General features: G+C 47.1%; 1 protein-coding gene across 6 annotated transcripts in view; it reads right to left on the bottom strand.

The window, feature by feature from the left end:
- BAIAP2L1 (BAR/IMD domain containing adaptor protein 2 like 1) overlaps positions 1–20,390 on the bottom strand; it is a 104,816-nt gene that overhangs the window by 4,163 nt on the left and 80,263 nt on the right. For 5 of the 6 annotated variants that reach the window (XM_078074325.1, XM_078074323.1, XM_078074322.1 and 2 more), the window contains 6 exons: positions 19,798–19,950; positions 17,886–18,053; positions 15,056–15,203; positions 12,959–13,166; positions 12,202–12,279; positions 10,731–10,911 (listed from right to left, as the gene is read on the bottom strand). In XM_078074325.1, coding sequence (XP_077930451.1) covers positions 10,731–10,911; positions 12,202–12,279; positions 12,959–13,166; positions 15,056–15,203; positions 17,886–18,053; positions 19,798–19,950 — 936 coding nt within the window. The remainder of the gene's footprint in view (positions 1–10,730; positions 10,912–12,201; positions 12,280–12,958; positions 13,167–15,055; positions 15,204–17,885; positions 18,054–19,797; positions 19,951–20,390) is intronic. The other variant, XM_078074324.1, reaches the window with a different exon arrangement.

The raw sequence follows: 20,390 nt of genomic DNA on the forward strand, positions 1-20,390 counted from the left end.
CCTACACGTCTGTCACCAGAAGGGACAACCGCCTTCCATCCAGTGAATGCCACACAGCAACGGAACGCCACAGGAGGGCACGCTGCACGTTCGGTTCGTGTGAGGACCACACCAGAGGGGCCAGCCTGGACTGGGAGAAGGGCCGGGGTGTGTGTGTGTGTGGGGGGGGTCGGTGTAACGTTCTAGTTCTCGATCTGGTGTTGGTTATACGCAGTTGCTTTGTGAAAAGTCACCCGTTTTCCTTACATAGTATTCTTCAATGTTCACTTAAAAAAAACAGGACATTTTCAGAAAGGTTTCTCCCTTCTTTAACGCACCTCCCCTGAGCCCACTGCTGTGGTCACAACTGCCCGCTGTCCCCAAACCTGCCCCTCCTCCCTGCTCCCTTTTCTGTCAGTGAAGCGCACCTCCAGGCCACGTGTGGTACTGCCCTCGATCCATCAGGGGGGAAAGTGCACATCCCACTCAGAAGTGTTTTCAGGACCTTCCCACCTCAAACCTGATCACACAGCCCCATCCCTCGTGCCGGCTGACGCCACAAGCCCGTCTGTCCCGCTGGCTGCCTCCAAATGTTCCCACTGAGCCCATCCCTCCACTGCCTCCCTTAGGCCGGGTCGTGGGGCTTGGGGTCCCTTGTCTCTGCACTCCCCAATCCCATCTTTCCCTCTTCCTTTGTCCTGTGTCCCTGGGCCGGACCCGTCTCAGCAGGGCTCCTGCTGGCCCTCGGCCTCTCCGCACGGGCTGACGGGCCTGCGCAGACTGGGAGCCACCTTCTCTACTCTCCACACGCGCGGTGCAGGGCCCCGGGCGAGCGCACGTCTGCGGCGCCGAGCTCCCCAAGGTCCCCCAGGCCACGGCAGAAAAACTCCTCACGCACGGACTCAGCACTATGTTTCTCACGCTTTCCCTCAGACTTCACAGAGGCCAGAAGCACAGCCAGGTGCCTGTTGTGTGTGCCCTCCTGGCAACCAGCATGGTGCTGGCCTGGAGTGACTCAACAGGACGGGAGGTTATCGAGTGACGAAACCAGGCACCAACACGGGCCAGGCATGTCACGAGGGTGGGACAGGTTACCCACGAGACCGGAGGGCAGTGAAGGCCTTGGGCCTGATCAGCAACAGCCCACAACCAGCTGATTACGGCTGAGCAGGAAAAGGCAGAGGGGGGGCACATCTTGTGATTCTTTGCCCCAGAAAACCTAAAAACCCGAGTTCACCTTGAGTGGGCACTCACTGTCACATGGTGTCCGTTCCAACTCCCCCTCCCACTGTCCACATTTCTGCTCGGGTGTCTACCACGTGCCCACGCACCTTCAAGGGGACGCCATGGTCCCAGCTTATGGTGGTCAGGTCAGCTGAGACCACCCAGTATAGCCCGTTTTCTGGCCACAGGTAGACACTCTCAGGTGAGACAGGGACTGTGGCCCAGTGAGAACGCTGAGCGGGGAGCCCACACCCCAGAAGCCAGGGCGAGCGATGAGAGGGCCCTGGGCGGCCTTGCTACTCACCCTCTCTGGGCTCTGCTTACATGAAACAGACCGTTCCCTTCCCTGTCTGAAGCCGCTGGGGCCCAGCTCTTACCTGCAACACAAGCCGCCCTGATAACCCACAGCTGGTGCCAGTCCTCCGCTGTGGGCTGGGCTCACCTCCCGAATCAGAACCTCTGAACTAGTTCAACACCTTTAGTCCTCACATGGGGACACTGAAGGCCACACAGGGAAGAGCCAACTGCCCTGGGGCAAGGGCTCTTCTGAAACCCCGGTGCCCACCCTGGAGAGCGGACGCAGACAAGGCCGCGCCCGGGCCCCTCGCCGAGGCAGCCTCCCGGTCTGAGCAGCAAGTGTGTGGAGCGGGGCTCAGTTTCTCAATAGCGTTTTAGAGCCTGGCTCTGCACATGTTAACAACTCGGCTGCGGCAACAGCAGAGAACAGCGTGACCACCTGGCAGGCCCTCCAGCTTCAGTCCCGGTGACCCCTCCCCCCAGCCCCTCAGGGAAGTCGGTATCTCAGAACATCGCAGGGCAGCCACAGAACTGTAGGTTGGTGGGTTCAGGAACATTCCACTCTACAGTAGGCAGCTCCCAGGCCTGGGTGTTCGGTGTACTTAAGCCTAAGAATCCTGGTGTTTAAACAAAACTCTACGTGTAACTGGCATTAACGGATGGTTGTACATAAAAAATATGTATAAAACCATTAAGATGCTTTGCCAGCTGCCTTGGACCCCAGGATTTGGCTGAGACAGAACATACGTTTCCCCACCATCATCATTTAGTTGAGGAACATTTTAGTTTAGGAAAAATAAACTATCAGCTGGTTGGGCCTAAGAACCTTTGAGATACAAAATTCCAGGACTGAACCGTGTCCCCAGCCCTCAGGGGCTACCAGGCAGGCCTCAGTGATGTTCCATGCTTCCCAACCATCACACTTCTAGATCCGGTTTTTAAATGGAACACTGTCCTGTTCTGCATGCTCTACACCCGACTGTCCCATACAGTAGCCACTTACCCATATGACTATTTGCACTAAAATTAAATATAAATACAAATTCCTTAGTTGCGCATTCACTTTTTCCAGTGCTCAACGGCTACTGTCCTGGGCAGCCCAGTTCTGGGACATTTCTATCTGGCCATAAATTCTCCACTTAGCCTTTGCCCACGCCCTGATACCAGAGGATTAGATCCCGTGCTTCCTGTTGCTCTTGCGAGAAGCTACCAAGACTAGTTCTTCTTTCCCTGCGGGGGGCCTGCGTGTTTCGGTTTTGTTCTTGGAGCTCCTGATCGGACTTGATAGCAAGGAAATGCAGTAGCTCCTCTGGCAGAATGGTGTCAGGTGAGGACGCGCACGAGGATGCACACTGATGATGGAGTGGTGGGGTTTTCTTCTGCAGTTTGCACAGATCTTGAAATATGACTTCAAAACACGTCCGTGATAGAAATGGAATATAAATCCATCATTTAATCTCACTGTGCATCTGTGAAGCACTGTGTACTTATTTTTGGGTTATTACCCTCTTCATTCCGAGAGAAGATGCTCTTTACGGTCTTACAGATAAGGAACAGTGAATGTCCTGAAGACGGTGATGGGGGAGGGAGCTGCTGGAGTCATGGCCAGCGTTGCCTTGTTTGGGGAGGCCCTCAAACCTTGTGGCCTTTGCTGATTTTTAAAAGCCAATTAGTATTTTCTTGTGACCTTTATTAACTGTCTTCCATTATCCTCCAGGCCACAAAGACAAAAAAGCAACCTCTCCGTTCCTCAGGAACAGCACACAGAGGACAGTGGTATTCGTCTTATCAAGCATTCAGATGGGTGGGGCACTGATAAGCGGACCATGGAGGTTTTAGAACTTTCTCAATCAGCTGAAGGACTTCCGGGTCCTCCTGCTCTCCATCTGTGTTTACCCCTCCCCCGCGGCCTCCCAGCCCGGGAGGTCAGAAAGCTGGATCGCCCGGTTTGCATTGCCCACCGGCCGGGCAGCAGGGTGGTGTGGCCTGGACCACAAATGCTTTCTGACGGGAGCAAATGCTCCGATCCTCCTGTGTGGGGGCTGGGAAGGAAGGGTAAAATATCGATCTAAATAAATTCACCTATAGTTTTCTCGAAGGAGATATAATGAAGTGCTAACAGTGGTCATCCTGGAAGTGAAATTATAGATACTTTCGAGCAAAACAAAAATTCCCTGGGTTATTTTTATAATAAATAAGGTGTCATGATTAGATATTTTCATTTTTACAAACTTGGACTTTGCTCTTTAACTTAAACCTGCAGCTGTGACTGCCAGGTGGATTGAAAGGAAACCTCATTTCAGCATCTGTTTATCCAGCAAATGGCAACATTTGAGGTAAAAAAACATTTATCTGTTTAAGTGCATGGGATAAATGTTGTTGAGGGCATCCTTTCTGTCTCAAGACTGGGATAATTTATCAGTTTTTGTTTTTGTTTTTTTTAAATATTTATTTATTTATTTATTAGAGAGCGAGCGAGAGAGAAACAGCATGAGAGGGGAGAGGGTCAGAGGGAGAAGCAGGCTCCCCGCTGAGCAGGGAGCCCGATGTGGGGCTCGATCCCAGGAACCTGGGATCATGACCTGAGCTGAAGGCAGTCACTTAACCAACTGAGCCACCCAGGCGCCCCTATCAGTTTATTTGTAATAGAATTTATTTAATTTACTTTTTTAAGATTTTATTTATTTGAGAAAGAGCACAGAGGGAGAGGGAGAAGCAGACTCCCCACTGAGCAGGGAGCCCAACTCAGGGCTCAATCCCAGGACCCTGAGATCATGACCTGAGCCAAAGGCAGACGCTTAACCAACTGAGCCACCCAGGCGCTCCTGTATTAGAGTTTTAGACAAAATTTTCACCATAATGCCACTTCCTTCTATGTTTAATATAGTAGACAAATCATGAAATATATAAATACACCCATGGAAGAAAACTTTTTTTTTTTTCAAAAGTGAAAAGAGGGGTCTCTCAAATTGTAGGTACTTTAAAAAACCATAAAGTAACTTCTTCTTTAATGAATACGATCATACTTAAGGGACCCTGATTATTTTATATTATTCAGAACCTCCCAAACAAATGTTTTCTAGTAGTTACATGTATAATTTAAGTGCAGATAAGAATGTTTTTCTTTTTTTTTTTTTGAAGTAAAGTTTATTGAGTGATAGTACAAAGCTCCCAGAGAGGGAGAGGATCCAGGAGAGTTGCCCAAGAATGTTTTCCTTTTTTAATGTTTGCATGTCAAAAATCTGGAGCTCAAGATTAAATTTTCAAAAAAAAAAAAAAAAAAAAAAGCTTCAAAATACATGAACATGAGCAAACCAGAACTGCTTCCAGAGTAAAGACAGAACAACGATTTCTCCCAAGCAGGCTACACCAGTTGGTCACTAGCTCTGTCAGTCCTTACCTCTTGAATAACTTGTCACCCTGTCCCATCTCCACTGATCACGACTCCTGCCGCCCTCTCTCCCTGGACGACCGCACAGCCAACTGCCCTGTCGTGAGGCCCCAGCGCACACCCCCAGGGCCACCTGTAGATACCACCCAGGAGGACGGAGGAAGGAAAACGTTCAGCCCAGACTTCCTGGTTTGGTGTGCTTCTCTCCTGGCCTAGGCATCCCACCACGTATCTGGCTGTAGCCCCGGACCACACCCAGCCACCACGGTTCCCAGAACGCATATCTGGAAGACTGTGTTTTGTCAGAGCTCTTCCTTCAGATGTTGGCTCAAATGCTTGCTTCCAAGACACCTCCTCTGGTGCTTACCAGGAGCCTGAGCTCTCCCGTCTTCCTGTCGCCTCTTTGCCCCATGCACCTTTTACACAGCTCCAATAACCACATTGTTCACTGGACTCAACTCCTAGGCTGGCCTTAGTCCTATCTGTTTCCCTGGACCATGGCAGCTTATCAGTCAATGCTCAATGGATGAATTCCAATGGGAAGGTCTCACTGTGATCCACCCATCCCTTCTAGGCGGCACACCGTCACGTGCCATTTGGTTGTGTTTAAGAAAGGAGTCTGGTTGGTCCCAGCAGTCTGACGCCACAGAAGACATCAGTTACCCAAGTCGGGTGACCTCGCTGCAGGTAGTGACCCCATACCTCTCTGAAGTGCTAAACACGCCTTTTTCACGGAAGGTCTCAATTATTAAGAGTTCATCAACATTCATTGTTCTGACACTCGCAAAATCAAAGACAACTAAAATCACATTGGAACCCACACAAGAAGGGCATTTTCATTAGATATTTGGGGCTTTTAAATGTTATATGAAACCAAACATTCAAGGCTGCTAAAATGAAAAACTAAAAAAAGTCGTCTGGCCTGCAAGACAGAAATAGGGGGCCTGACCAGAGTATCAGGGCGATGCTGGCCTCAGAATGAGTTTGGAAGTGTTCCCTCCTCTTCAATTTTTAGGCAAAAGTTTGAGAAGGATGGTATTAGCTCTTCTTTGTATGTATGTTAGAATTCACCAGTGAAGCCATGAGGTCTGGGGCTTTGTCAGGAGACTACAGGTTAGTATCAGTGAAGATGGTCTGGGGGCTTGGGGTGTGGAGCTCTGCCTGGAGGCAGCCTTGGGACAGGACGGACTGGGCGCACACAGGATGTGAGCCAAGGACTCCTGCACCCACGGTCAAGGTGGGAAGGGCAGTGGCTTCCACGAGGTGGCCACAGAGCACGGGACCACCTCCAGCAGCAGCCCCATCGGGCCCTCAGGAGAAAGTTACATGCCTAGGCTGCTGCTCTGCCCCAAACCCTGTTTACTAGACAGTCTCAGCACTTTTCAGGGCAGCCTCCTTACATTGCCAGTCTATTATGATCCAGCCAAAGTGGTTTAAAAATGAAGTTAGATCTCATTTAAACTGCCAAATGCTAAATAATATCATTTTTGACCATACTGATAAATAGGATTTTTCAGTGTCTGCAATTCAGTATAGTAAGAACTGCATCAATGCTTTCATCATAAAGCTTTACCAACATGGTAAAATATTGAAAATTAAAATGTTCTCTAAAATGAGACCGTGTTGGCTAAAATTTGTGTTTATTTTAAAGATTTTATTTATTTATTTGACAGAAGAGAGCGAGCGAGCAAGCGAGCACACAAGCAGGGAGAGTGGGAGGCAGAGGGAGAGGGAGAAGCAGACTCCCTGCTGAGCAGGAAGCCTGATGTGGGACTCGATCCCAGGACCCTGGGATTAGGACCTGAGCTAAAGGCAGACCTTTAACAGACTGAGCCACCCAGGCACCCTAAAATGTCAGTGTTTTCACTTATAATTTCAGTGTTAACTATGATTTTGGGGCAAGATTCTTTTATCTTAGAAGACGTCACACAGCCTTAAAGCAATGGAGGTGGTTATTATTAAAGCTGCTAATATCACAAAAGAAGAGATGACCAGATAGGTGTCCCTCTGGATGGACTAGCCACCACCACCGATGAAATGCTTTAACAAAACAGGCAAAGAAACAAAACAGTAATACCGACTCTGATCCAGGTCGAGAATATAGGAGAAAGGGGAATGCGGTGAAGGACACCATGTGGATGCATTCAGCGAAATCCAGCCTGGGGCCACCCTCCAGGGCCAATAACCTGGTTCTTCCAGGTAAGTTACAAGGAAAAAGAGATGGGGAGACCTTAGATACAAAAACACTCGTCATGAGACTCAGTGACCAATTACAATGTGTGGAGCAGGCCTGGATCCAGATTCAAACTATACTGTTCAATTTTTAACAAGACAATCAGAAATTTGAAGTGACTGGTTGATGATATATTGAGGAATTACTGTCAATTTTTATTTTTTATTTTAATTTTATTTTTTTTAAAGATTTTATTTATTTATTTGACAGACACACAGTGAGAGAGGGAACACAATCAGGGGGAGTGGGAGAGGGAGAAGCAGGCTTCCCGCTGAATAGGGAGCCTGATGTGGGGCTCGATCCCAGGACCCTGGGACCATGACCTGAGCCGAAGGCAGACGCTTAACGACTGAGCCACCCAGGTGCCCCACTGTCAATTTTTAAAGATACGGTAATTGGTATTTTGGTCGTGTAAAAATAAAAGGTATTATTATATTTAAGGTATTTATACATGAGATGACGAAGTCCGGAATTAGCATCAAATTGATCTGGGTGTGGCCAGGGGCAAGATGAAAGAAGATTGGGGGGGTGCCTGGGTGGCACAGTTGGTTAAGCATCCAACTCTGGTTTCCGCTCATGATCTCATGGGCTGTGGGATCGAGCCCCACCTCAAGCTCCACGCTCAACTTGGAGTCTGCCTGGGGTTCTCTCCCTTCTCCCTCTGCCCCTCCCCGATCACATGCACACACGTGTGCATGCTCTCTCAAATAAATAAGTCTTAAAAAAAAAAAAAAGACTGGTAAATGAATTGACAATTGTCAAAGCTGGGGGTGAGAGACATTCTTCTTTCCCCTTTTATTATGTTTGTATTTTCCCCTAAGAAAAAGCTGGAAATCACACAAAAACAGCAGAGGGCACTACAGACAGGTCGCACCAGAACGGTGTACCTCGTACTCCTGGGTCCGGAGCTGTGTGACATCCAGGTGTAAGCGTTTGTTTTTCCTGCCCCAGCAAAAGGAATTTTTATGCTTTTCAAAATGTCTTAAGATAATTTTCAAAGAGTCTGAATATTGTTTTAAGATGTACTAGGGTATTTAATAAAACAGCACTTGATACCTTTGTCCTTCCAAGCAATTTCTCTTCCATGATGAAAGAATGGAAAAGCTCCATTTTCAACAGCTGTGTGTCATTCTTTTGAAAATAATTTTTGTTAGGTTTTGGGGTAACTTGGAATAATAAAGGTACAAACAATATATTGTACAGTGTGCTTATCTGAGAAGCCAAAGACTTTTTTTTTTTTAAAGATTTTATTTATTTATTTGAGAGAGAGCAAGAGAGATCACAGAGGGAGAGGAAGAGGGAAAAGCAGTCTCCCTGCTGAGTGCAGAGCCTGACACGGGGCTAGATGCCAGCACCCCAGGATCACGACCTAAGCTGAAGGCAGACACTTAACTTACTGAGCCACCCAGGTGCCCCGAGCCAAAGACATTTTTGAGAGAGACTGCAAAACCCTGCATTTCCCGGATCAGAACACACTGCAGCTTATGATGAGGCAGGCATATTCTAAAACACCTGAAGGCTCCAATGAAACGCAGGGCACATTTTTAAGAGTTCCCATTCCATGTAATCCAGAGACTGCACCCATGCACCATTCACAGCTGAACAAAGGCCAGCAGTACTGACGATGGGGGCAGAGCTGTGGAGTCACATATCCCATGAGAAGCAGGGAGACGCCTCTGCATGAGCTACAGAAAGGACCATACAATAACCAGAAAATAAAAAACAAAGTAGCCTGTGGCCCACCAACAGTGCCCGGGGGCATTTCTGGGCGGAAGCTGGCCAGAGCACAGGCGAGGCAGTCTCTGGTACCGCCCGGCCACTGTGCAGCCCTGGGCAGGAAGCTCAGCCGCACGGCCCCCAGAAGTCCAGCCCACTCTCCGACCCTCACCTCCCAGGCTCCTTCCCACTGCACTCTAGCAGCCGCGCAGCCTCGCAGAGGTTCTGCCCCACCTCCCCCGCGCCTCCTTTCCCACCCTCCAGATCCGTTCGTGGCCCAGCCTGAATGCCAAGGTCTGGGGCACCACAGCCCTACCCTCACAAACCCCAGGAACCCCCTGCTCGTCCCCCAGCACCACCACCTGCTAACCCCGACTAGTTCATTACTTCTTGTCTGAGCCGGAGCAGCTGCAGTTGCTGGAGAAACCACCATACTGCCTGGCTTCCTTTTAAATCATGACCCCAAACCGTAAATGGGCATTGGCATTACCCCCCATATACCCCGTATTCTATAGCACTCGCGCCTTCTCACTCTTCAGAACCCGTTTCACAAATTCTCTCTCTTTACACTTGCTCGCTCTGCCCACCCCTCCGCTGACGCCCTTGCTTCCCCACGGAGAGCAGCCATCCTCAAGCAGAAACTCCCCCGTCTGTGCGCACCTCTGCCCGCGCCCGAGGCTTCTCGTTCACTAACTTCCCTGCTCCCGGGCCCACATGCCATGTATGCTCCTCTCGCCTTCCCGGTCACCGTCCTCTTCTCCATCCTTCCCCTTCTTTACGGTAAAATCTATCCTGAGAAAAAAATGAGAACACGGATCCCTCCTTTCTCGATTCTCCGTCATCCTGGAATCACAGCCTCGTTCTCTGAGCATGCCAAGTATGTGCCCTCCTCTGCTCCTTCTCTCCTCGACCCCTACATGATGGGCTCCTTGCCATTCAGGTCTCCGTTTCAATGTCCCCTCCTTGGGGGTGCAGATACTGTCATGTGCTGCCCAGATCAACAAGAAAACTCAGAGTGCTGCCCTGGGCTGTCCCTTTGGGAAATCGCCCTGGCTCAAGCTCTCTTGCCCTGGATGCCGGTGATCAAGGCCTGGCTCCCCTCCCGGTCCAGCTCCTCCCCCTGCCGAATGCTGCTCCCCTGCTCTCACTTTCACAGGTGGGGACCCCAGGGCGCTCCCTCGTAAGCACCTGCACACAAACCTGTGGCATCCATGCGAGCGGTCGCCCCATCCCTCTATCACCTCACCTTGTTTTAATTCTCTGCACAGCTTCCATCACTGTGTTTACTGTTTATTTCTCATTGTCTGCTTCCCCCCACTAGAATGTAAGTTCCAATAGAGCCACTTACTGGTCCTGTTCATCTCTGCACCCTGAGAGCCCGCACCAGGGACCGGCGCTCGGGAGACACAGGTGCCACAGCAATGAAGGGACTCTGGGAGCCCGTGGCCTCTACGATCTTATGGGGTTGTTTAGGATTCCAGACAGTGTACATGACACCGTGTTTACCCAGCACCTGGTGCAAAGTAAGCACTTTCTGAAGACACAAAGATAAAGTTACTTTTAACCTGAAGCCTTCCCTCAGGAAACGGTATGAAAATTGAAGAAAACGCAGAACAAGTGATGAGACTGACTGACTGCAGCCGGGGCCAAAGGCGAGGAGAGAACACCTGATACCATCTGACGAACTATTTACAGATAAAATACAAACAGAAGGACTGAAGTTATGGAAGCTGTGTGGCCGTGAGAGGGTGGGAATGCAGCAGATGCAGGAGCGTGTGCGAGCCCCGCCCGGGGGGACACCACCTTCATCCCTGGTGGAACAAGCGCCCACACCCCCAGACCGCCATTCAGGTGGGGGTACACAGCACGCTGTACTGCAGTTCCACTCACAGGAGATGTGGCTTCTGGCTGGGACACCGGTGCTTTAAAGGTAGAAGTATTTTGGGAAACATCTGCTTTCTTATCTGCAGCCGCTCCCTGGGACAAACATTCCAAGTAATCCGGTGGGGGAATGACGACATTGCTTTTCTCAGATAAGTTCACCGTGCTGATGCTTCTCACTGGGGCCAGGCTACCAACAAGCAGAGAATACAAGTTACGTAAGATCCTGCCATCTGAATCCCAAACATCCTGAATATCCTAGGGCCAGAACTGCAATAGGTGAACAATCACATAGGGTGTGAGAGAGGAGATGACGAGATGTGCATGTGTGCACACACAATACACATCTATATAAAAAATACTGTAATGTTTTTACTGGTTTGTAAATGTACACTCAAAAAAACTGGCTTAATTAAGAGCTGGCTCTTGATTAATTTAAGGAGATCAATAAGAAAATGAAGACTATAGCAAAAGCCTTAGCAAAGTGTTGAGCACTTCAGATTTGAAAAACAAAACAAATAAATCCTCAGCATTTAACCTCATAAATACAATATCTAGTTTTATTCCTTGGCCGCTTGGCAGTTGAGCTGTTCTGCCAGGGATGAGGACACACAGATGACACGGAGCAGGACTTGGGGGGGGGGGCATCGAGTGTCGTGCTCAAAGGTCTGCAGGGACAGCTGGATGGATTAGAGGGTTTCTTTGCGATGAGAAACACTGAGAATGAGGCAGTTTAGGGTAAAGATGAGGAGTGCAGTTTGGATATGTCATTTCCTTCTTTCCTTTTTTAGAGAGGTAGGGAGGGACAGAGAAAGAGAGAAGCAGAGAGAGAGAATCCTAAGCAGACTCCATGGCCTGCGTGGAGCCCAACTCAGGGCTTGACCTCATGACCCTGAGATCACGACCTGAGCCGAAATCAAGAGTCAGACGCTTAACCGACTGAGCCACCCAGGTGCCCCTGGATGTGTCACTTCTGAGGACTCATGGGGTAACCAACTACAGCTGCTGATACACATATAAATATTCATAGCTAGGCGTGGAAAAGACCTTCCTGGGTTCCAGCCTTGGCTCCACCTTCCTGTGCCTCAGTGTCCTCAATTTTAAAGTGGGGACCTACCTCATAAGGTTGTTACGAGAATTAAACGAGCTAGTCAGCATAAGGCACTTTGGCACTTCCTAAGCAGTAACGGTGATGACGGGTCACCCTGGATTTAGTGACCTGGAGCGGGGTGGTGGTGCAGTAAGTGGTTCCAGAAGGCTGATAGGAGGGTGAGGAGCAGAGTCTGGAGGCATGTCCCCACAGCAGAAACCACTAAGGGAACAGCTGTGGGTAACAGTCCCCCTTTTGTACTCTCCTACACGACTGGAGGTTTCCCTATGGGGTCGCTACACATCTAGACAGAATTCTGGTATGTCTGAAAACATGAGGTCAAAGGTGAGTTTTCGTCACTGGGAAATGGGAGCCACAGTCAGGTCCTACCTTGGTGTGGGCACACTCATGGCCTCCTTTTCATCTTCTTCCAGCAACTTTGTGTAGGATGCTGGGAACCAGCCCCTCCTACAGGTGAGGAAGGAGAAAAAAGGCCGGGTTGTGGGGTCAGCAGCAGACAAGTGAACGATAAGCATACTACAGAATGGCTCAGGGACAGCCCAGGGACAGCCCAGGGACAGCCCAGGGGCAGACCGGTCCATTTTCACCACATCACACAATGTGTATTTTATATATAGCATTTGTTTTATTTGGATTACCTTTTTGGCTTTTTTCCACATTTATTTAATAGCTGAATAATCTACACAGAAAACCAATTTAACCAGCTCACAGTAAGGCCTGTGCACATACTCATGGTTGAAACGACGATGCTAGCATTTAAACTATTTATGCACTAAATCTTAACAAAATCCATCTGATGTGCAGATTATCCTTGAGAAATCCAGTTTTTTTTTTTTTAAGAAAAAAAAAAAAACCACAAGAATTATTTAAAACTACTTTCAGAGGTGACTTCATTATGACCTGTTCAAGTATCAAATTCATCTATATATGCACAGACATACAGAAAATACCCTGAGACAGAGTAACTCCAATGAACTAAACTAGAACCATAACTAAACTATGAACTTAACTTAAAAACACTACTGTGACCACAAAGACAATTTGCCACTAAAAGGAGATATGGCAGCTCTCTGAAGTACTGGGCGGCCCTGACTGCTGTGTGGACAGCATCTGCCCTGAGACTTACACTTTGGTGGTGTCATGCTCTCCATAAAGCCAGCCGTCCTTCTCCTCAGGGATGAGCAGTGTGAGGATGTCTCCCTGCGCGAAGCTGAGCAAAGTCTGGTTTGCGCCAGCAGTGTGTGGGAAAATGGTTTTTACTTTCTGCTTCTTCATCATGTTCAGTCCAGTTGCAACAGAGACTGATCGCTGTAAACTGGGATCATCTGAAGAATCTGTTGAAAATGAGCGCAGCACTGATCGCTTTTCAGGGACTGATAACAAGTTCAAACAAGCAAACCCCAGAAAGCCACCCACTCCCGCCTGCCAGCACTCGTCCTACTGTGGCTCTGAGCGCATTGTTTCCACACTTAGACTTTGCCTGGACGGGCAGGGACAGCGAGGAGCAGAGGCAGAACCACAGCCTGAGGTCTCTCACCGAGCAGGACTCTTGGGGCTAAGTGCTCTTTTCCAGGCGGAGAGGACACAGTACGTGCCAAGCTTCACCCGCCTCTGATTTAATCAGAGGCAAAATGACACATCACTGGAGGGCCGGATGCTTTCCTTGCCCTCCTCTCCCAACACGAACCCCAAGGCAGTGTAGGGCATCAACTCAAACACCACTGCCCACGACCTGGACCACAAAGAATAAGAGGAGACTGGAAATGCAGATGTTCTCGCCGTGGAACGTCTCAACATCTCACCTGGAAATGCAGTAAGGATGCGTTGAGGACCAGCACGTTTACTGAACCCTCCCTAAGTGCCAGTCCACACTCTCAATGCTTCACAGCTTCTGAGGGAAAGAGCGGTTATCAGTGATCGTCCAGTGATTCACCGGGATCTCAGCTAGCAGGCCAGCATGGGATGTGGGTGGCCTGACGCCACAGTCCCTGCATGATGTGAAGCATGGAGCTGTACATTTCTGTCTCAATTCCAGCACCAGCTGATATTTACCACTCCAAAGAAACAAAACTGCCATTCTGAAACTCTCATCTCTGGATCTCACTCAGCAGCTGCAAACGCTGTAGTCTGTGGGCTCTCTCTAGCACATGGCTCAATGGCCATGACTTTCATACCCAAGAGGCCTGTGAGATACCCCACACAGAGAGAGGGGTCTCTGGGTGCCAAAGACTCTGTCTACACAGAGCGGAGCCTAAGCAAAGCCCCCTGAAATCTCTGCAAACAGTAACTTGTCCTGATTTATTGAAAAAGCATCAATAGAGTTAAGAAATTTAAGCAGTTAGAACTTAAGTGTCCACAAGGCATGAAGTTCTCTGTTAGAGATGATGAAAAACACTAAGCCTACTGGTAAGATCAATCACTATAATTTTGTCATGTGAACTTTTATAGTTTGTTTTATTGAAAAAGAAATTTTATTACAATTGCCACCAAATATGGTACACAATATGAGGTTCTTTGTACATTATATCCCATTTTAAAATGTAACACCTTTCAATATTAAGTTTCCTTTGTATAAACATCAATCAGTATATGGAATTAGAATTTGTCAAAGAAATGTGTCACTTATAAAATGTCTTATGGTTTTATAATAAACCCAGACCTTTATTTACTTTGAAGTGTAAGTTTCAATAAGGCAGGGGCGCCTGGGTAGCTCAGTCGGTTAAGCTTCTGCCTTTAGCTCAGGTCATGATCCTGGGGTCCTGGGATCAAGCCCCGCATCAGGCTCCCTCTCCCTCTGCCCCTCCTCCCTACTCATGCTCTCTCTCTCTCAAATAAATAAAATCTAAAAAAAAAAAAAAAGTTTCAACAAGGCAATTATAAATGTGTGCTACCACAGATGTTTATTTTCCCTACCTCAGGGTAACATTTATCTAAAATAGTAAAAAAATTTAAAAAGGTATTTTATTTATTTTTTAACGATGCTACTTTTATAGACTTTATTTATTTAGGGGGGAATGCGAGCAGGGGGAGGGGCAGAGGGAAAGAGAATCTCAAGCTGACTTCCCGCTGAGCCCAGAGACTGAGGCTGGGCTCGATCCCCAACACCCCGAGATCACAACCCAAGCCAAAGATCACGACCCAAAACCAAGAGTCAGGCGCCCAACTGACTGCACAACCAAGGCACCCCTAAAAAGGTATATTAAAAGAAATCAAAATATCTTACCTGTTGAATTCTTTATCCTTTCCGAATTCTGTCCAACTGTTGCTGGGTTATTAAACATATCAATCAAAGGACTAGTATACGCTCTGGCTGAAGGAGCTGGGGGCACCTTTGGCGAATATTTAGAAAGAGTGTCATAATCTTTCCCAACCTGTGAAAAATTCTTTATTAGTCTAATATTAGTGTAACACAGCAATGGAATTATACAGATTACCAGGGCTGTTTTAACATGCTTTAAATTCCACTTTCTTCACAAAGTTCTCTTGGTTGATGGCAATGCCCCACTCTGAATTATTTCAAGAATATCACATTTTTTCATTTTTGTCTTTTTTTTTTTTAAAAGGCAGTTACTCCCCATTTCCCACCACACCCTGGCAACCACTAATTTACTTTCTGTCTCTATGGATTTTAGGTTCCCTCCTAGGTGCTACTTAGCTACAGGATTCTACATTTTTTTTTTTTTTTTTTTTAGATATTTTATTTATTTGTTTGAAAGAGAGACTGAGAGAACGAGTGGGAGGAGGGGTTAAGGGAGAAGCAGACTCCCTGCAGAGCAGGACCCTGGACCCTGGGATCATGACCTGAGCTGACGGCAGATACTTAACTGACTGAGCCACCCAGGTGCCCTAGGATTCTACATTTAAAATAATTTTTCCAAGGATTTTTGAGTGCATTGCTCCATTAATTTCTAACATCTTGTTTTGCTAACAAGAAATCTGGTACCAGTGGAGTCCTCTTTTCTTTGTAAGTAATCTATTTTTCCCCCTCTCTGGAAGTTTTTAGAATTTTCTCTTTATCCCCTTCTGCAACTTGATCACAATCTATCAAGGTTTTGTTGTTTTCCATTTGTCCAGGCTCACTGTCGCTGCTGTGTTAAAGATCAGGCAGAGTCTACTACAGTAATCTCAGCAGGGACCACAGTCAGGGCAGTGGACGGGTGAAAAGTGGCTCGACCTGTTTATGCTTTGAAGGTGGAAACAACAGGGCATGCCCAGGGGTTGGCTGTGGCTGGGGGGTGGGGGTGGGGGGTGGAAGAGAGGGAGAGAAGTCCACATTTGTGCCCGAGCTACTGGAAGGATGGAGCTGCCATTTTCTGGATGGGGAAGACTAGAGAAGCACATGAGTGAGAAAATCAGTCATCTGGTTTTAGACAAGTTGAATTTGAGATCCCCATTAGACATCTGGTGATGATTTTGAGAAGACAATTGGGTATCTCCAACCTGTCTAACATTATGTTTACATCCTCTCTCCGTTTTTGTTCTGTGTTTTGCGAGAGCTCTTTGGATTAATTTTCTAAGCAGTTCCCTTCTGTTAATAAGCCCATCTATTGGTGTGGGGGTTTGCTTGCTTATGCTTTTTTGTGGAGCGGGGAAAGGGGAGGGAAAAATTTAAAAAGCTATTTTAGAAAAATGTCAAGCATGTATAAAGGAGAAAGAACAGCACAATAAATCTCCCTGTACCCAACACCCAGCTTCAACAATTATGAATTCATGGCCAATATTGTTTCATATATGCTAAACCATCTTCCCCCGTGCCTGGAATATGCTGAAGCAAATCCCAGACATTTCAACTGTGAATAATCATGGATTTCCAAAATCTTTAGTTGATTTTTCCCCTGGGGATGTAGTATCTTTTCGTTTCTTTCTAAAGATTTCTCCTCTGCCCTACTGCTCTGTTGCCTCCAATATTGTTTATTCAAGTTTTTTTCTTTCAGTGTGTTTTTTCAGGATACTGGTTTTCCTCACTTGTTCGGTGATTCCAGGTTATCTGTCCATCTCTGTATTGTATGGCATTCCCTATTCTTCTGCCTGTTTATCAGTCTGTATTTTGCCTGTTCTCGTTATCACAGACTACCTGCGGTGAGGTGGGGACAGGGAGGACGCAGCTAGGAGGGTGCCTGGCCTCTGAACACACAGTTTCGGCCAGTGGACAAAAGCCCTGCTGCCTACTGTCTAGCACAAGTGGGACAGGTGGAAGAAACCGACCAGCTTAGGGGATGCGAATCGTCTAGAACCGACCACATACAGGAACGCCACGTGCCATTCTCCACCCCTTCTTACACCCACTGGCTCTGAGCTCACTGCTCTGCCCTCTGCTACAGTCTTGCCCTGCATGTGCTCGGGGCTGAAATTTTCTTCTCTCTTGATTCTCCACACACACCGATCTTGCCTTTCTCTGAGACTCCTTCAGTGTTTCTGGCCCACTGACAGCACCTTCTCTTATCCCCCATGCAGTTATGGATCTATTCTGTAGGTTGTCGACTGGTCTTTAGCATCTTTGCTTTCATTTCAGAGGTTAGGGTGGACCCATGTGTCTAAACTATCCACTGGATCCGAATTCCCACACTTGCATCGCTTCTCGGCCTTTTGGCTAAGATCAAGTGCAAATTTCCACATTTGTGAAAAGCAATAAAGCCGAGGTTCAAGGAGTGGCAAACTACAATGCTTGATTTCATTACCTTGAAATACTTTGGTGGCTATTTTTTTCTGAAGTGCCTTATGTTGTGATGAATGGCACCAGAGTTTTGCTAATTATTCTCTAAGACACCTATGCCTCCTTCACTGGGAATAAACTCACAAAGTTGGAATCATTACAATTAAAAACAGTAACAATAACATTTCCAAAACAAAGATAATAGAGTTGAACACAGCACTATGCAGTGCTGAGCACCGCATGGCTAATGTCAAATCTGAAGGTAAGGGGATCAGAGTGAGACAAGGGAGGCCCTAGAAGAGGGGAGGACCTGTGATCGCCACCCTTGGTCCTTCGTGCAAATTTGGCCCAAGACCTATCAGTAAAAACAACTGAAATCTTGGAGAGAACCCATCCCTACCATGCTGCTTCTCTCAATCATCGGTGAGGGCTGGGGCGTCCCGGACACGGGGGTAGAGCTTGGGGTCCTTATTTCCTCGATCATATTCATGATCTTCTCGGGCACTTTGGTAGCGTCACCACATGTTTCCTGCCACCGGGGCAGCTTGGAATTGAGTAATTCTGCAGACTGAGAATCCGAGAGAAACACAACAAAACACAAACGTGTACTGTTCAAAGAGCTGAGAAAAGTCACGTCAAATATCAGGGATAATGTTTTACTGGCTTACCACCAGAAGTGTGAGAACTTTGTGTCAAATTCAGTGAGCACTTAAGCATCTATGAACTTCCTCCCTGTGTTATTTGCTGCAAGAGCTGTCGGCCCCTGTTCTACAGGAGCTTGCCCTCTGCCTTGGTGTGAATGCAGAGTTGAAGACTGATGCAGAACAAACTCAAACACAAAAAGGGAAGGGTTGAACAATCTTATTAAGCCCCACTGTTTCCCCAGTGGCCCCAGAAATGCCAATCAGTGCTTTCTTCCTCCCACTCCTAAGAGAGGGCAAAGAACCCTCGCCCCAAACCACCTATGGCCTCGGACCGTAGCCCTGACACACCGATTGCTTGGGCCTGCTTTGTCCAAGGAGCCACTGAAAGGACTGGGATGCTGGAGCCAGAAAAAGGGAAGGCAAAGAAGCGGTTTTCAGAGAGATGAAGAGATTCCCAGTAGAGAAGAGAAGTAGACTCTGTTTATGCTAAAAAGTGTAACTGGGATCCAAGGTTAAGCATAAGAGTCTGCCACCAACTAGAGCTCTCTGCAAACTGGCCAGGTTGCCTTGTGACACAGTGAGTACCCCATCACTGGCAGGGCTAGGCCAAAGGAAGAGCCTCAAGGTCACCTGACCTATGACCCTGCCCCAGCAGGACACCCTCACCGTGGACACAGACACTGCTGAACTGAGTACAAAGTGATCATCTAATACTGCAATTTTTTCCTTTCCTGTAACAATGTTAGATCTTAGGGCTTTAGATCTGGTAGATGAATGGTCCTTAAGGTTGCAAAAACTTTATGGAATATGTAACATATGACCAAAACATACATCCAAGGCCAAGTTTTTTTCCCCTGAAAAAAGAGGAAGTTGCCTTATTTTCAAGCTCTTAGAAACTTCTACCATGGAGCGCTCTCTAAATTATTATAAATAACAATGAATATTTGACTTCACTCCATGCTAGTTTTGGATGCTTACACAGGCCCAGTAAAATTTATAATTAAAAAAAAAAAAAAAAAAAAGGAGGGAAAGTAACATATTCTCTTGTAATGATTCCTGGGTGTAAAACCTCACAACTATGTGTGCTGGAAGGAGGGCAGTAAAGCCAGTTCCACAGGTGATGAGATCACGAGGAAACACCTTGAAGAGGAATGAAAAAGGAACCACAGCAAGTGTCCTGATGCTGTGAGTGGGTCTGCGGCTGGGACAGAACTTCCAGGGACACCTCTGTGCATGGATTCCCCAGGCGAACGCTCAAACTACCCAGGTGGGGTGGGCTTGGGGCCCGCTGGGACTCATCCCATGGCTCTGAAGACACTGATGCTGAGGACGCGTCAGAAAGAGTCTGAGAAGAGCTGACTCATAGGTGAGAAAAGAAAAAAGTACTAATTCTTGATTATTAAGCATTATTTTATGAAAGATTTTAAATATGGATATACTACTAAATTAATCATGTATTATAAGCAATACTTAACCATTTCATCCACATTTCTGAAAGTTTACATATTCCAGTGGGTCAAAAGGTATTTCTTTGGCATCTCTTCTCATTGGTAAACTAGGCCCATCGCTTTACATTGAGGTACATATGGAAGGTGAAGCATTTCAAGGGCATTTGAATATGAAATTAAATTATTAATAATGCAACAAAACTTGCCATCACAAACCCACCTGTAAATGATAATAATGTAAGTGATTTGCAAAGCTACAGTGTTTGTCGACCAGAAAGCAGAAGCGCCTTTTCTCTTCAAGTAGAGCTTCTTTGCAACCATCTGCAATAAATTTCTGGATTTCGCTCTGGCGAGACGTAACAGTTTCTACATACTAGGAAAATAAATAATAATTATACAAGTATGTCATGAGGAGTCAAGTAGCTGCACAGCCAGACATTTATCTTGTGCCGTCTTTACACTTGGTTTATTTTGAAATAGAGTTAATGCTAAATACAGATAAACATGAGATAAAATAACAAAGTTGTAACCTGACCTGGGCAGGTATCATCATTCTGATTAAGATCCCTGACTCATGTGTGGAAGGACGTTGCCAGAGGCCTTACATTCTGCGCTGGGCCATCCGCACAAAATATTACTTTATACTTCAGGGATAGGATTGCGTTCTGGTGGAAAATCAAGGGCTTTGAAACCAGAAAGTTCAAATTTAAACCCCAGTTCTAAGTATCAACCATGTGATTTGGCCTAAGCCCCATTTTCTTCATCTGTAACATGGGGAGAGTAACGCTAATCATGGAATATCTCTTACCACCT

Source organism: Halichoerus grypus, chromosome 6 (assembly GCF_964656455.1).
Source record: "Halichoerus grypus chromosome 6, mHalGry1.hap1.1, whole genome shotgun sequence".
NCBI lineage: Eukaryota > Metazoa > Chordata > Mammalia > Carnivora > Phocidae > Halichoerus > Halichoerus grypus.